At 30.0% G+C, this 18,011-nt stretch overlaps 1 protein-coding gene across 1 annotated transcript; it reads left to right on the top strand.

Annotated features, from left to right (window-relative positions):
• Positions 1-7,664: 7,664 nt before the first annotated feature.
• LOC111372126 (laccase-1-like) lies at positions 7,665-10,621 on the top strand. Its single transcript, XM_022994314.1, has 5 exons — positions 7,665-7,820; positions 7,982-8,133; positions 8,210-8,454; positions 8,573-8,701; positions 9,339-10,621. The coding sequence occupies exons 1-5, from the start codon at positions 7,719-7,721 to the stop codon at positions 10,448-10,450; spliced, it is 1,740 nt and encodes a 579-aa protein (XP_022850082.1). The 5' UTR covers positions 7,665-7,718; the 3' UTR covers positions 10,451-10,621.
• The last annotated feature ends 7,390 nt before the right edge of the window (positions 10,622-18,011 follow it).

Genomic DNA, 18,011 nt, shown 5'->3' with positions numbered 1-18,011 from the left:
TTAATTTCTTTATACATGGAGATTGTATAGGAAGTGTTACAGGGAGACAGGTGGCAACATTGCATTGACATGGACAACTGTCTTTTGTCCAAGGTCCAATGAATGGTTTGACACGTCTCCTTGTAATGCTTCCTGTACAATCTTCCATTGTACATGCAGCTTGGTTGTTTTCATAAATTTGAAAGCTGATGTGCCATGACAAAACCTCGACAACATGAAGAAAGACATAATTTATTGAAATGTATACGGATGCCTAATCTTTAATGTTTGCTAACGAGTTAAACTCAATTCTATTTTTTAGTTTGGACAACCAGACCTCGACTCTCTTCTTTTTCTTTACTTGAATGATATGATATTCGTGTGGTTTCTTGGGTTATGGACCATCCATGTCTTCTAAAGCTTCATCTTCCAATTAAGAAATTAAACAAACAATTGTATTGGTTATTGTAATTTCCATTTACAATTCCCTAAAACTATGATTCATAGGAAAACTATGAAGCAATTATTTCCGAATTTTTGAAAAAGAAGACTTGCTATATCGCCAATGCTAATTTTGTAAAAATAGGAACTTTCTAAATAGTTTCTTTTCATGTCCACTATTTTGTTTGGTTTTGGCAATTTATCAATGTAGAAAACAAAAACATGAAGAGTCAAAAGGTACAAAAATGTAGAAATTCCCATAAAAAAAAATTAATAATAATAATTCAAAATCACGAAATCTTTATCAAACAAACGCATAGTCATGTTATCATTAATTAAACTTATAAATTTAATCATCACTAATCAAACTATATTAAGTTAGTTCATGTTTTGCCAAGTTTATTATTATTATTATTATTATTATTATTATTATTATTATTATTATTTTTTAAGTTGATCAAACATATTTTTTATTTACACATTTTGAAAGTCCCTTACTCCATTTATAACCCTCACATTTTGTAGGATCTTTTACTCAACATTTAAAAGCACAACTATAAGCTCTTGTTTGACAATCATTATTACAAAATTCTTTAATTCTAATATTTATTTTTAACCACACATTTTTACAATAAAATATATTGCACGTAAACTCAAAATTTATATCACTTTTAACTATACATTTTTCAAAAAATCACTATTCAAAATTCTATTTTCTCAAAATAATGACCATCAAACAGAGGCTAACACAAGTACTTACTATTTAAAATCTCTGTTTCTTGAAGTGCACCAGCTTGAATAAATTGAGGTATAAATACATTTCTTTTGTTGCAGTATTTGGATAAATAATGACATACAATAATATTATTTTCTTTTACATCTTTTTCTCATTCCACTAACAAACCACTACACATTTAAGTAAATAGAATAATTTTTTTCGTCAATCAAATACCACATGTATGTATAGGTCCAACTAATCTTTGTGTAATAATATAATAATAAAATTATTACAGAAATATTTTGATAATGGAAATTTTGTTTTATTATCCATCACTTTTTTAGTTACTTTTCTCTTTTTTGTTTCACATGACCTTTCTTGAATTTTTTTATTAATTTCTTAACAGTTTGGTCCATTATATCACACTTTATCTTAATTTCATAGTAATTTTCATAAATTTTCTCTATATTTTTTAGGGATTTATTTATAACCTAATGCAATCGTGGCTTTCTCGCAATTTTGAGCGTAATTTTTTACAACCCTAAACACAAGTTGAGAGTGTCACGTAGTATTAGATTTGTCTCGAATACTTATTACAAAGTCATATTGTTTTATCTGTCTAATATACTTTTGTTGGATGACTTTTCAATAAACAGTGATCTACCGATTGATCTCAAATTTCTCGATTGTGACAAAGTATTTAAAGTCAATTTTGTAAATGAAGACATGACCGTTACGTCAAAATTGAACCCACTTGACACGCACGTAACAACTAAAACTTGTACGTTCGATTGTGCGTTACACTCATTGATTGATCCAAAAAGTAAAAACAACTTTAGAGAAAGCATTACAATAATGATCATTTGTGGTGGATTGAGGAAATTTCGCAACTTTTGGTCCCTTCTTGATGTGATTTACAGCTTTTGGCCTAAAGAAATTTCATCCCGCCGTCTCCACCTACCCGACAAGGATCACCTAACTTTCTTGTTCAATGAAACAAATAAGGTAAATTACATTTACAACCTTTAGCTTCTAAAAACTCTCTCATAAAAAGAGAAATAATAATAGGCATTAGGTTATCTCCAACGCTGCATCAAATTTTGCACTATTTTATATCAAATTTTGCACTAAATATTGCATCAAACCAAAATTCTTCTCCAATCATTATACCAAAATTTACACCAAATGAACAGTGTTTTATTATTTTATTCATTCTTTTGATTTTTGGCAATGTATTTATTTTAAAAAATTATTTATTTATTTATTTATTTTATAACTATATAAATTACTAAATCATAACTTCGTTAAATTAACAAATATATTGATTACTAAATTATTCACGTGTCATATATATAATGTTAAATTGACAAAAATAATTAATTATATTATTAATTTATGATAAACAATTACGTTAAATTTACAAAAATAATAAACTTTAATAATATAAACTTTACATTAAATTAAACTTTACGAATTAAATTTTACGTTAAATTAACAATTACGTTAATTATTATTGATTATATTATTAAAAATAATAAACTTTAATAATATAATTAATAGTGTAATTAATTAAGTATTTATTATTATTATTATTATCATCATCATCATAGAACAAAAATGACACAAATGCTCTTAACCATTATCTTTGAAAAATGAAAAATAAGGGCAAAATGAACATTGCATCATTTGGTGCAAAAAATAGTGTACTGAATTGTGTTTTTTTGCACCAAAATTTGGTGCAATGATTGGAGGAACTTTGTACCAAAAAATGGTATAAAATGGTGCAATGGTTGGAAATACGTTAGTAACAATAAAGTGAATATAATGTGTATCACACCAAAATCTTTAAGTACGCCTAACGAACGCTAGTTTGAAAAATAAGAAGAAAAATTATTTCTCTTTCTCCCCTATCTTGGAGAGGCGGGCGGGGGCCATCCAATTTTCAAACTAAAAATAAGAAAAAATGTGTATCGTATGTATAGAGTTGTAATTTTGTATGATATAGTTATTTATATACATGTCCTAAACCATCCTTCTATTTAATTTAATGCCTCTTTAAACTGGATGTCCGGATTGTATTGAGCATGGACATTAATGTCATTCCTCTTAAAAAAAATTTTTTTGTGTTTTTTTTTTTTTAACACGTCATGAAATATGTTCTACTATAGTTTCTTATGTAGCCATGAAGAAAACCGTTAATAGACAATGTGTGACAATCACAAAGTGTTCCTTACACGGTTACACCCAAACTGCAAATCGAACCCTATCAAAAGATGAAAAAAATACATAACGATAGATTTCTATTTATAGGAGCACAAACAAGTGAAGATACAAATTTTTATTAAAAATCTTGATACTTACTATCGAACTACATAAATTCTTTTACACAACTTCTACCAAAATCTTGCAATGCCACATCGCTTAGTTGTGGCCATTTTCGAAAACAAATTAGCCACGTGATATGAATAAGAGAATATATAATGCAAATTTTGATGGGAATCTCGGGTCTCCATTTTTGACCAGTTGAGGCTCCACAATTAGGTGGTAAATGGTGACATAAGTGGTTGCAATCTCTGCACAAATCTCCCTCTCACTCTGCCCGCCATGCCCCATCGATGGAAAATGAGAAATAAAGAATCATTTAGAGGCACTATAGGAGGTACCAAATTACACTTTGTGTCCCATATTCTGTCTTCATTTCCCCACACCAACCCACTTATCAAGTTTGGTTCCTTTTTGTTACATCTTTCTTTTATAGAAGACCAAATATTTTCTTCTCAAATCATTATTATTATTATTATTAATTTTTTTTTTTTTTTAATGTAGGGATTGTGACCAATTTTGATACACGTTGAACTACTATATCTGAATTCTAAAAAAATTTATAGAAACAGTTTTTGTTTATTGCCCCAAACTTAGTTATCGATACTATATATCACATGCAAATCATATTCATTTTTATTAAAGATGTTATATGTGCACATTTTTTTCTTTAATTTTTAAATGTTAAGGATACCTTTGTCACATCGTAATAGACTAGATAAGAATTAAAATAATTATATCTAATCCTTACTCATTGTTTGATGCAATTAATATTCGGATTAATTAATTTCGGATGCAAATCCTCTTTTATTCAATCTATAAAATAATATATAATGTGGGGGATTGGGTTTAGGCCCTATAATTTACTCATAAATTTATGAATTAAGAAAAAGAATTAGTTAAATTGAATCATATAAATTTAATTACAAGTAAATAAGAGTTAACATTTCACTTATAAGTAAAAAGATAACTTTAACGAAAAATTCACTTATAAGCAAAAAGATCACTATAAATGAAATTTTCATTTTTAAATAAAAACTTACATATAACTAAGAAAATAAAATATAAGTAAAAAAAATGTGAAAAATCACTTATAAAAAAAAATTCATTTATGAGTACAAATTTGTTTATGAGTGTAAAATTAATAATGAGTAAAAATTAACTTATAAGTAATAAAATGCTTGTACATGTAGAAAAATCACTTATAAGTTAAAAATAACTTTATAACTAAAATATTCACTTGTATGTAAAAATTCAAATAAGATAAAAGTCTACATATACATAAAAAATTGACTACGAGTATTACTAATAACTAAAAATTCAATTATAAGTAAAAGAAAAAAAAATTACTTTATAACTAAGAAATTACTTTATAAGTAAAAAAAAAAAAACATTTATAAGAAAAACATTCACTTTTTCATAGAAAAAATTGCTTCTAAGTGAAAAATACTACCAAAAAAAAAAAAAATCACTCATAAGATAAAACTCACTTGTATAAAAAGTCACTATACTTTAAAAATTCACTTATTTATGGAAAATTATTTATAAGTACAAAATTCACTTATAACTATAAAATTTATATATAAGTGAAAGAAAATCACTCAAAGTAAAAATTCACTTATAAGTTAAAATTTTATTTATAATAAAGAAATTAATTTTAACTTAAAAACTTAATTATAATTAAAACTTTCACTTCTAAGTTAAAAAGTTCACTTATGAGTATAAATTTTATACAAGAAATCATATGTAAAAAAACATTTATTAAGTTAAAAAAATATTATCAAAAATTTTGAATTTTTCACTATTTGTTCGATCTTTTAATATATAACACCAATCGCCATATAAATACAATATTCCTCCCTAATTCACATTAATTCAATCCCTCATAAAGTTAACACTCGGGACTACTGAGTCATCAAGAACAGTATCTCGACTTATCTTACAAAAAATAAACATACACTAACCCACCCAATAAACTATTGTAACCCTACTGCTATTCCATTGACAAAAGAGCTTGGATAAAGTATATAACTAAGGAAAAGACAGAAACTTGTCCAAATTTGAGATCAATTATTGCTGTAATAATGCACCACAAATGCCAATGGACTAAAGACTTTTTTCCTGGATATCCGAAGCACCTTCGAAGAAGCCAAAGTTGTTTGACGAATTTAATTAATTTAAAAAATAACGAAAGAAGCTCAATCCTGACCTACCAGTATGGTTCAAAAAGCAGTCAAAAGGGAGAATTGTTGAATAAAACAAATATAAATTCTAATTGTTTATAATGAAAATTATGCAGATATTAGACCTTTGATTATAAATGAATGTGACTTGCACGTGAGGAACTGGTCGAAGAAAGAAATTATATTTGCCAGAATAGAGAAAATGAACGTTGCATTATGTAAAGGGTGCGTCGAAATACAAGTAAATAACTTAATTGTGACTTGTATCTCTAGCAATATTTGCTTAATGAAATAATTCAAAAGAATGTATAATATTATATTTTTCATATTACTTTTAGCTAAAAGAAGAAATATTTCAGGGGCGGAGAATTAGGTCCATCGAGGACAAAATTTAAATATGAATTTTTTTGTTTTCAAAGAAGGCAAAAATACAATAATATTACAAATGCTACAACATTTTATAATCGTTTCCTATTAATTTTCACTTGAAGTCATCGTTCAGTAGACTCTTCATATTTATAGTTTTTTTTTTTTTTTGGTGTAATGCCCCCGACAATGATATAAAAGTGATGTCGTGCTAGCGAAGTTTGCAGGATATTGCGTCAATTCGAGGGTTTATCTAGTGTGCACCCGAAAGGTGGCAGTTGTGGGTTCCTCCGTCATTAAAAATAATAAAAATAAAAAATAAAATAAAAGGTGATGTCGCTCTTGACTAGATATGTCTAGAGAATACAATATTTGGTAATGAAAATGAGACGGTGCGGTCATATTGTTCTTAGTTTGCAACTACTCTTACTCTAGGTTGCAAGGAGACTTTTTAAGATAATAGCATTTTCTTTTCGAAAAAGGGAACTTTGGAATACATTTTGGGAACTCCAAAAATGTTTTCTAATATTTTTCATTTTTTTAGTAAGCTCTTGTTTGGTAAAACTTTTTTTCAAATTTTACATTGATCAAACTTTTACTATACATCTCAATGACCCACGAGTATTATTCACATTTTACTTATACATTTCATGAAATTCACCAATTTAAAATCTCCAAAAGTTTTATCAAACAATATTTAAATTTTGAAAACCTTGAGGAAACTTTTGACCATGCTAGTGAAATATTTTCTATGTCCTACGAAGATATGATTGTTTTTATTTTCATATAAAATAAGAGAACTTGATTAATATCGCTCGAACTATAATTTTACTTACGTTTTCTCTAATATACCCTTTACATTCATAATAGTAGTTCTTATTTGGTTGATAATAATGTGTACATTCAATGACGGAATATTAAAAAATTAAGAAATTAACTATACTCTCAATAAGAAAAGTGGCCTATAATTTTGAATAAATAAAAAAATGAAAGCAAATCTATCTTTATAGGATGAAATTCAGAAGCAATTAAGAATTTCCCATTAATATGAACCTTTTTCTTTGGTCCAACTTCAATCAAAATTTAAATAATTGATTTCAAATTTTCTTGAGTGTGAATTAATGTAATCCGTTTGGTAGTCATTTTTTTTTCAAAATGCATTTTTCTCTCTCTTTTTTTCAACCACACATTATTTATTAAAATAATATTACACGTAAATAAAAAAAACTTTTCCTTATTTTTAAACCACACATTTCACATCAATTTACTATTTTAAAATACATTTTTACATAAAAATGACTATCAAACACTCTCAAATATCTTTTGTAAAGTTTAAATATTGAAATCAATAAATTATAATATAGTACCTTCTTCACAAAGATTTGTTTTCTTTTAAGAAATAATATTACCAAAGGTTATTCGGTGTCATGTCAGATTTCATTTTCCATTTTCTTCCACGTATGCTCGACAGAGAGGAGGGAAAACGAAGGGAAAAAAAGAAAGATTATAAAAGAAAAAATTTAAATAAATAAAAAAATATAAAGAAAAAAAGAATATTCTCAAAATTGAGTGAGCCAACCAGACCTCCTCGCTCTACCTACCTATATAAGTACTTGCATGCATAGGGAAATTGTACAGAAACTGGTTGGTGAAGATCAGGCATTCTTTGACCAGCTGAACAGCATCAAGTTTCCTGGAGATAGAGAGAAATGGAGAGCTTTTATCAATTACTTCTGCTGCTTGGAATCTTTATAGTTGCATTGCCAATGCATTCTTCTTCATCACCACCTACAAGACTTTTTCAATTCAATGTAAGTTATACTTGCACATATATGTGTATCACTCACAAAACGATTACGCCGATACCGAATTTTCCGTCAGAAACATTTTCGATACAGATGGTAGGTTTTGATGGTGTGTGTCCATCGATACTTGGACTATATATTTACCATGTAGGTATGTCTTCATGCAGGTTGAGTGGAGGAACGTAACACGTTTGTGTCACACGAAGTCTCTTCTAACAGTGAACGGGAAGTTTCCCGGGCCAACTATTATTGTCCATGAAGGGGACAATGTCCAAGTTAAGGTCAATAATCGAGTACCCAGAAATACTACCATCCATTGGTAAGTTACGTTCAATAATTAAGTACATTTACCAAACGTGCCAAAAATGTCTTTGATAGATGGTATCGTGGCACAGGCATGGTATAAGGCAGCTGCGAACGGGATGGGCGGATGGGCCAGCTTACATAACCCAATGCCCAATTGGAGCGGGCAAATCCTATACATACAAATTCACAGTAATCGATCAAAGGGGTACCCTTTGGTGGCATGCCCATTTTTCATGGCAACGTGCATCAGTTTATGGGGCTTTCATCATTTACCCTCGGATGCCATACCCATTTAGTCCCACCCCGGTTCGACCGGATATTCCTATCATCTTTGGTACGTTGTGTTTGCTCGATTACTTGTGTTCTTTAAGGTGGTCAAACGCTGTTAGCTCGTTAAACAGAGAATGTCGTACAATTTTCGACTTTTAATATCTCGCGAATTATGAACACAGGTGAATGGTGGAATGGAGAAGTTGAAGCAATTGAAAATGACATGATGTTATACGGTCGTGGACCTAATTCTTCTGATGCTTACACAATTAATGGTTTACCCGGCCCGTTGTACCCCTGTTCTAACGAAGGTAAAACTTGAATAAATTCGATTTCTTGGAGATATTGAATATTATTGAGATTCTATGGTCTACATAGTAAGTAGATTGCAAACCTTTAAATTGGGAATTACCGTTACCGTTTAGCATGACTTTTGAAAAGTCAAAATGGGCTTTTGATGATTCAAAAGCTATTTTTGGACTCGTTTAACTAATTTTATGAAAGTATTTCTTCTAATTAAAAGAGTTTTTAGAGTAAACTAATCTAATGTAACTTATTTCGAAAGTACTTCCGGAATAAGAAGTTCTTTAGAAAATTAGTTTTCAAACAAAAATTAAGATAGTTTTCTCCAAAAACTCGTTTATAAGAAGTAAAAGCAAAAGTTATGTCAAACGTTCCTAAGTCTCCATTTGGCATCTTTGTTTCTTCTTGAAAAGATTTTTTTGAAATTATAAGTTGGTCAAACTTTACTTTCAACCATACATTTCATGAAACTCACAACTTTTATTCATTTTTTAACTGTACATTTCACAGAACCCATCAAATTATTTTCACTTTGTCAAATAGGGGCTCGGTGACTAACTTGATACATAGGCCATATTCCGAACCTTTGCTAGCCAAATTCTAATTTTTTTTTCTCAAATATGATTACATTCAATGTGATTGCAGATACATTCATCCAGAGAGTTGAACCAGGCAAAACCTACTTGCTAAGGATCATTAATGCAGCTCTAAATTCTGAGCTTTTCTTTGCTGTGGCAAATCATACATTAACTGTTGTAGAAATTGATTCTGTCTATACAAAACCCTTCGAAACATCAGCCATAATGATTGCCCCTGGACAAACAACAAATGTACTGTTAACAGCAAACCAAATCCCGGATTCCACAAACATGTTTGTCATGGCTGCTAGGCCTTATCTAACTTCTGTTTTCCCATTTGATAATTCAATCACAATTGGCTTCTTGAAATATAAAACCTCGAATTTCGAGAAGGAAAAGCAGACTCCGAAGCTACCGTCAGTGCCACCGTTACCTCCTAATCTCCCTCCAATGGAGGACACGGGATTCGCTACGCATTTCTTGAATGGACTCCGTAGTCTTGCATCGACCGAATACCCTTGCAGAGTTCCCAAGAAAGTCGACAGACAAGTCATCACGACTATAAGCCTAAATTTACAAGATTGCCCTCCCAATCAAACATGTAAAGGCTATAGAGACAAAAGATTCTTCGCATCGATGAACAACCAATCATTTGTTCGTCCTTCCATGTCGTTGCTCGAAACACATTACAAGAAACTCCTGGCAGGACTTTCCTCAAACTTCCCGGGAAAGCCACCACACGAATTTAACTACACCGGCGTGGATCCCCTGTCGGAAAACATGAATACTGAGTTTGGCACAAAACTTATCGAGGTACCATATGGCACAAGACTAGAAATAGTGCTACAAGATACAAACTTTCTGAATCCAGAAAACCATCCAATCCATGTTCATGGACACAATTTCTTCGTCGTTGGAAGTGGATTCGGGAATTTCGATTCTTCTAAGGATCCAAGTTATTACAATCTGGTTGATCCTCCAGAGAGGAACACAGTGGCAGTTCCAATGGGAGGGTGGGCTGCAATTAGGCTAAATGCAGACAATCCAGGAGTATGGTTTATACATTGCCATCTTGAAGAACATACAACTTGGGGTTTAGCCATGGGATTTATCGTTAAAAACGGACCAAAGCCGTCACAGTGTTTGCTTCCACCTCCGAATGATTTGCCCGCCTGCTGAGTTTTTGTAGCAATTTGAGTTTGAAACACATTTGTTTGAACAATTGTGAGTTCTAATAGGTTACACTTTTCAATTTCTTATTTGTAATGTAGTTATTTTAGATGGTTTTTGGGAGAGTTGAGTTTCTTGAGTAATAGAAATGTAAATATAGTAGCAGAACATTGATTTTCATTGAGCAAGATCAGAAGGTGATTTTCAAGAATATTTGGCTAAGCTTAAAATGTTTACTGGCGAGTTAAATAAGTTTCAAAATAAATAAGTTTTTGTATTGGTTAATCTTGAAAATAAGTTAAAGTGCATGTTTGGTAGAGATTTTAATCAAATTAACATCAATTTTTTGATCGTTATTTTACTATTTCAACCGTCATTTCTCATAAAATCCACTTTATCTCTAACAGTCAAAAAACCAATTAACAAAATCCCTACCAAATAAACACAAAAATTATGTGTTCAAATATGTTTGGACACAAAAAATTGTCCTAGAGTTAATTTTGACATATCTTTAAACTTGTCAAACATGCTCTCTACGTTTATTTTCCTTGAAACAAGAACTGGGTTTAGATATTCACAAACTCATAATGAGAGATCGTATCATGATGCATGATGATATTGCGACTCTTTGTACCAGTGTCAAAATGGATGGGCTCTGTTTTACACTGCTAAGCCCATCTTTGGTATTAATTTAAAATCATATTTTAATCTAAATCAAAGTCATACAATCATTATTAACTATATTTGTCATGAGTCCCACAACTTTTCAATCACACATTTCAAAAACTTCTATCAAAATTTACTAAAAATCTAATTTTTAATTCCTACCAAACAGGGGCTAAATTTTTTTTTAGTTCACAATTCAAAATTACTCATCCGCAAAAATAAATATTTCTCCTTTTACTTTCAATTTCTGTCCAGAACATGTTTTTTATACTAGTAATTGACACAATATTAGACCAGAGTGATTATGAAAAATAGATTTCTAGAGTTCCACCTACCCATTATAAATTTAATAATCTGTCAAACTACAATTATTAACATATTTTGTGAAATATACAAGTACCTTTCACTTATGGAGAGTTCTTGGGTGACAACTCAGGTAAACCCCTTGGACGTCCAGGGGTTGTCACTTTGGCTTTCCTCTTCACTTATTTATTTATTTATAATTAAGAAATTGGCGCAAATGGTCCTTAGCTTATGTGGTTGTGCAAATGATCTCCAACATAAAATTTGGCTCAAAATCTCCAACATTCCACTCAATGGTCAGAATTGGTCCTTTTAGATGGTTTTCATGTACAATTATAACCTCTAAGCCCCGGTTCGACCTCCATTTTGCAGAAATGAAAATGGGTGGAATAGTATTTTTTTGAAAAATGAGTGGTTAAAAAAGAAGGAAACGTCTTCGATTTACATGTAATATTATTTTATGGAAGATTGTGTGGTTAAAAATAAAAGAGAAAAAAATAAAATATAATAAAATAAAAATTAATGGGAGCCAAACGGGGCTAAAAAAGTCAATCTTTTGATAAAGAAAAATACTAAAATGCCCCTACTTTTAGTAAAGTAAGCAAAATAAGTTGAAAAGAGAAAATTAAAAAATATGACATTAATAAAATACATCTCATACCATCAACCAATCTCTCATAAGCCCATCTCCAATGCAAGTCCATGCTTAAAAAAAATAATGCCCTGAGTACAAGACACTATTCGTACAGGGGCCTTAGAGGCCCCTCACTGTAAAGTATAGGTCGGTGGGTCCGACCTACATTAAAAAGAAATTCACCCAGGCCTCACCCTTGTTTCTGTCTTGGCAGAGGCTCACCGCCCTCTGCCCTATACGTGAGGGTTCGCTTAAAAAATTGTGATATATAAGCAAAAGAAAAAAAGAAAATATTTAAGAAACTCTAAGGAGGACTCCCTTAAGATGTGGTTATATATATATATAAGATTTTGAATCTACGTGCATTGATATCTAATAAGTAGTCACTCAAGTTCTAAATTGGTTTTCAATGCATTCTAAGGATTTATTATTTATGTGTCTTTATTTTCTTAACATATTAATAAAATCACATTTAAATCTACATATGAAATATAAATTTTGTTTAGTTAACACATCTAATCGAGCTTTTGAATTTAGACACCTATTTTTTTTCTCTACCACATCATTTTCTCTGAATGCGTACAACTTGCACTAGAGATAAAAAAATTTCAAACACATTTTATTTTGCTTAAATGACAATTTTTTACGCAATTGACGATTGCATTGAAGATAGTGATTGGTTGGTAGGATGAGTTGATTTTTGTTTTTGTAACCCCCCGAAATCATTTTCATCTTTATTATTTATTCTTTTATAAAAATAGACTCAAAGTATTACCAAAATCTTCTTCATCTAATTTAAATGAAAATATCACTTTTATTAAGTATTGAAAATGCATAAAAATAGCTATTAAATAATGTGCATAAAATTCAATATGAAGATATTCTTCAAATAAAAGTTTGACAAATATCTCTTCTAGAAAATTTATTTGGCGACCCCATAAGCATCACTCGGTCAATCTTCCAAGCGTACACATGACCCGTTCTCATCTGAAAGATTATTGTGAGAATGAGTATTTTGAAAAACACTCAATAAGAATAGATACACATTCTTATTCACATGATATAAATATAAAACTGACATAATATACCAACATTTCTTCGATTTAGAGCTTAATGAATTTCTTAAGAATTCCTATATCCTATAAGATTTAACATACTTGACCCAAAGGTCTATCCCGTATTGTTACCGAACGGTCCATCTCGAAGGATTTAACATAGAATTCGACCCGAAAGCCTTATCTCATTTCATGCCAAAATTTTATATAAAAATCAAGAAATAAGAATTTACCACTTGCACGATATATTCTTACCTTAATTGTCACCAAAATTCTAAAATTGTGACTTGAATTGATGGTATAAAAACAAGAAAACAAATTTTTGTAGTAAAATGAACCTGCACATTTCTTGTGACAAAACACGTTCATCTTAAAACATATATTTATAATTTTGAAATGTAACTCCCAATCCAATCAAAGGACTTCAGTTTTAAAATAATTCAATTAAAACGTTTTTTGGGATAAATTAAAAATTTATGAGTTTACTAAACTTAATTGTCATTTTAAACATCATTAGTTATATTAAATTCTAAAATGACCTTTAATTTTCCAAGGTAACTGTAGTTGCGTTTCTTATTTTATATATGAAATATTATAATAATACACTTTCTTTCCTATTAAATAATTCGGACACAAAAATATTTCTTTCTTAGTTCCAAATTATTTTATTTAATATGAGCTACAAAATGAGTATAAGATTTGATATATTTCATCAACTTCTAAAATACTTAAATATTCGATTCAAATAGTTTTCGATAATTTCTAAAAGTGTATGTAAGGAAATAAATTATTTATGCAAATAAGTGGGTCAAGTTTACCACTTCAACCTTCGAACTTTTAGCCCTTGTTTGAGCCCCATTTTTGTGAAGAAAATGAATTTTTGAATAGTGTATTGATGAAAAATGTGTGGTTAAAAAATAAGGAAAAATTTTTTATTTGCATATAATATTATTTTATTGAAGAATGTGTTGTTGAAATGATGTCGAATCACTGTTGAAAAATGTTTTTTGGTTGAAAAATGGGGCTCAAACAAGGGCTTAATGTGACGACAAATCTAGACATGAACTATTTCATTACTAAATGATCAATATTAAGTTTACGTCCATATGAAAAATGGTAAGAAAAATTCTAGGTGTTACAACTTTTGTCTTATATTTTTGTTATTTTTTCTTTTTATTTAATTTATTTTGTTTATTGAACTTTTGTAAAGACAACTTAATTTTATATCAAATTTGAACTATAAATTAGATGGAAACCATCCAAAGGGACTAATTATGCTCGTTAAGTAAAAGGTTAAAGTTGTTTGCGTCAATATTAAGAAGTTAGGGACCGTGTGCACAACAAAGCCATAAGTTAAGGACCCTTTATGCCAATTTCCCTTTATAATTTAAACTTTGCAAACTTCCAAACATGCTTTGCTATTTTTGGGTTGTATAGCCCTATGTCTTTGCAAAGAAGTAAGCTACTTATTTGGATAAGAGAATTTTCCTTTTTTTTTTTTGTTAATAAAATGCAAGAGAAAAGTTTCACTTATAACTACTGCAAAAATACTTTCTTCAGAGTTTACTGAAAGGAAAATTTGACTTAGTTTAGTTAATTTACGCTTATTTAATTGAAGGTTAAGTTACACGTGATCGATTCGCAATAAAAAAAAATAACTCTTCTACTTGAAAAGGTAAAAATAAAAATTTGATAGTGTTAAAATAGATTGGTTAAATTCTCGAATAACATAAAATATGAACAGAAGTTTAATAAAAAAGTAAAACTGATAACTTTACTACAAGGAGATTATAATAAAATGAGAAATGTATTTCACGAAAAATGTGGATAACGAATGAGTAGTAACTATGATATTGTAATGGTCCAAAATTTATAATGTATTAAGAATAATTCATTGTTACCACAAGCTTCTGTTAAATTATATCACTTGACATGCAAAACTAAGAAAGAAAATAAATCGTCATTTAATTTTCCAAAACAAATTAATGTCAAGTCAAAGAGTACAACATTTAATATATGTTCCATTTATTCTTTTTATATAATTGATGGAACAACAATTGATTCTACAAGTTTTAAACATACGTGCATGGTGAAACATGAACGGCAACCACTCTCCATTTTTGAATTCAAGTCTTTAAATTGATAGAAAAGTAAGAAAATTGAATTTACACTAAATAATATTGATATAGTTGAAAATCACAATGTACAATTTAAAATTTAAAAGAATAGAAAAACTAATTATATCATGTCAAAAACGACAATTACAATTTACCGAACGTGTCCGACAATTTAATTAAAAATTAATGCATGTTGCTAACAAATTTAAATAAACAAAGTTACTTGCTTAAATTTTAAATTTTAGTCCCATGAAACGAGATACAACCACACCATTGAGTCATTGCACTCCGACACGACACATACTAACGTTTGAGGTAGGGAGAAATGAACGAGTATGGAGAATACTCAATAGGTTACGAATATTAGTACAATCCTGAATAACATTTATCATTCATATATCATAATAAATCGTACCGTCATATCATATATTTAAAATCGGTAAGAGCTCATGTCATATTACATTATTTGTACTGGATGGCCATATGTATCATATCGTATCATTTCATTAGCAAAATGTTTATCAATATGAAATAACAAAAATTAAACAGGACAAAACCCCTTGTATGTCGTTATTCTACCTTATAACATTCAAAGCGTTTCAACCAAAGGAAAAATGTTGATAAAATATGTACTATAAATACTACTGGACAATTTCTCTGTGTTTTGATACACTAAAAATATGAAGAGAAAATGAATATTGAAATATGGGAAGACAAGTTATGAAATGTTAAAAAAATGAAAGAAATCATGAAGTGGTGTAAGATAAATATAGGACTTGAGGGAATCTTTCTTATTAGTCGGGTAAGTAGGGAAATTGAATGAAAAGTGAGTATGTGAAAGTTTTTCAGAAGCAGTCAATTTGAGTGGAAGAGAGAGAAACTCAAAGACACACACACACACATACATACAAAATTCTTATCTTACATTATATAAATATAAATAAAAAGTCAACAATTAGACATAGGAAAAATACACATTTCAAGTAAACTTGAACTAATAAAATAATTTGGGCAACTATAGATATATTGCTAATCGACTATATAAAAATAATAATTGGGTATTGCAAATGTGTATTTAGACTTGGACATCAGGTTAGTCGGTTCAAGTATTTCAATATTCGGAACCACCCATTACACTTTCATTATTTCATAAAAGGGACAATTTGGGTCCACTTAATTACTAAAATCGATCACAAACCCCAATTATTGGTTCTAGTTTGAGTTCGATTCTATTCATATCATTTAAAAAATAAAAAATAAATCATTAGCTGACAATATAAATATCGCCTAAATATCAATAAGAAATAGAATATGTTACCAAATACATATTTTATGATTTTCTTAATCCACAACCAATAAGTTACCAAACAGTATCCAATTTTGACTGCGACTTTATGTGCAATACTTCAAGAAGTGTTTGTGGAACGAGCAGCGTGTAATGTCCGATCAGAAGTTGCTATAAACAAAAATTATGTTTTAATTATTCTACTGAATCATTTTGATTGATTAGTGTACTTACTAGTTGGATCTTGCAATTGCAAACTTGTATTTTTGGGTCAGATCATTTCGTCTGGGTGAATAGATTGTAACAATTAAAAAAATATATATTATAAAACGACAAATTTGATTTCATAGTCGGATACCACAATTTTGGTTTAAATATTGTTGAAATTTTGATCGATTTTCTCGATTTTGGTTCCTTTTTTTGGAATTGAATTGGAACCTCTAGTTCAAGTTTGGTTTTGATTCTAGTTCGAAAGGTTCGATTTCGGTCAAAAATGTTCACTCTTGTGTACAAAGAATGATGAAATATATAGAGAGAATGAAGAGAAAAATGGCAGGAATCATAATTGCATTTCTTCAACTGAAAATTCTAGAGCTTCGTACAGATTATCAACATATATATACACAGTTAATGTACAAAGACTAAACTACCCTTACAAAATGATGAAATTCAATACGCCCCCTCAAGATGGAGAATGAATGTTCAAAATTCCCATCTTGAATAGTAGGGACTTAAAATGGACTCCTCCTAACGGTTAACAATTCTGCCAATTGCTCTTTTGACGCCACATGTAAAGTCTTCACCTCACCTACTTGCACCTTATCTTGTACTAAATGGCAGTCGATTTCGATATGTTTTGTACGCTCATGAAAGACTGGATTACTAGCTATATGTATGTCTGACTTGCTATCACAGAACAACAATGTTGCCTTAGTGTGCCACACCCCCAAATCACTGAGTATATTCCTCAACCAGCTGAATTCACACACTGCTGCTGCCATGGATCGATATTCAGCTTCGGCTAAAGATCAGGAAACCGTGCTACTTTTTGGATTTCCAGGACACCAGCGAATTCTCTAAAGAATGTAATATCCAATGATTGATCTTCTAGTGTCTGAACAAGCTGCCCAATTAGCATCACAATAGCCCTTGAGTGTTAAGTGAAAGTTTTTGGCAAAGAAAAGACCTTGCCCAGGTGTGCCTTTCAAATATTAAAACATATGGTACGCAGCTTCCAAATGTTTCTGCTTCAGTGATTGAAGAAACTGGCTGAGCGCCTATACAGCATAAGATAAGTCAGGTCGCGTGATTGTCAAATATAAGAGCTTCCCCGCCAATCTCCTATACATGCTTGCATCTGTAACATCCTCACGACCATCTTTGCTTAGTTTCAAGTTTTGCAGTAGTGGGTTAGGAGCTAGTTTAGAACCAAGATAACCTGTCTCAGTTAGTATTTCTAGTGCATACTTCCTCTGACAAATAGAAATCCCATCCGAATTTCTAGCCACTT

This window comes from Olea europaea, chromosome 23, assembly GCF_002742605.1.
Source record: "Olea europaea var. sylvestris chromosome 23, O_europaea_v1, whole genome shotgun sequence".
NCBI classification, from domain to species: domain Eukaryota; kingdom Viridiplantae; phylum Streptophyta; class Magnoliopsida; order Lamiales; family Oleaceae; genus Olea; species Olea europaea.
This window is presented reverse-complemented; position numbering and strand designations above follow the sequence as displayed.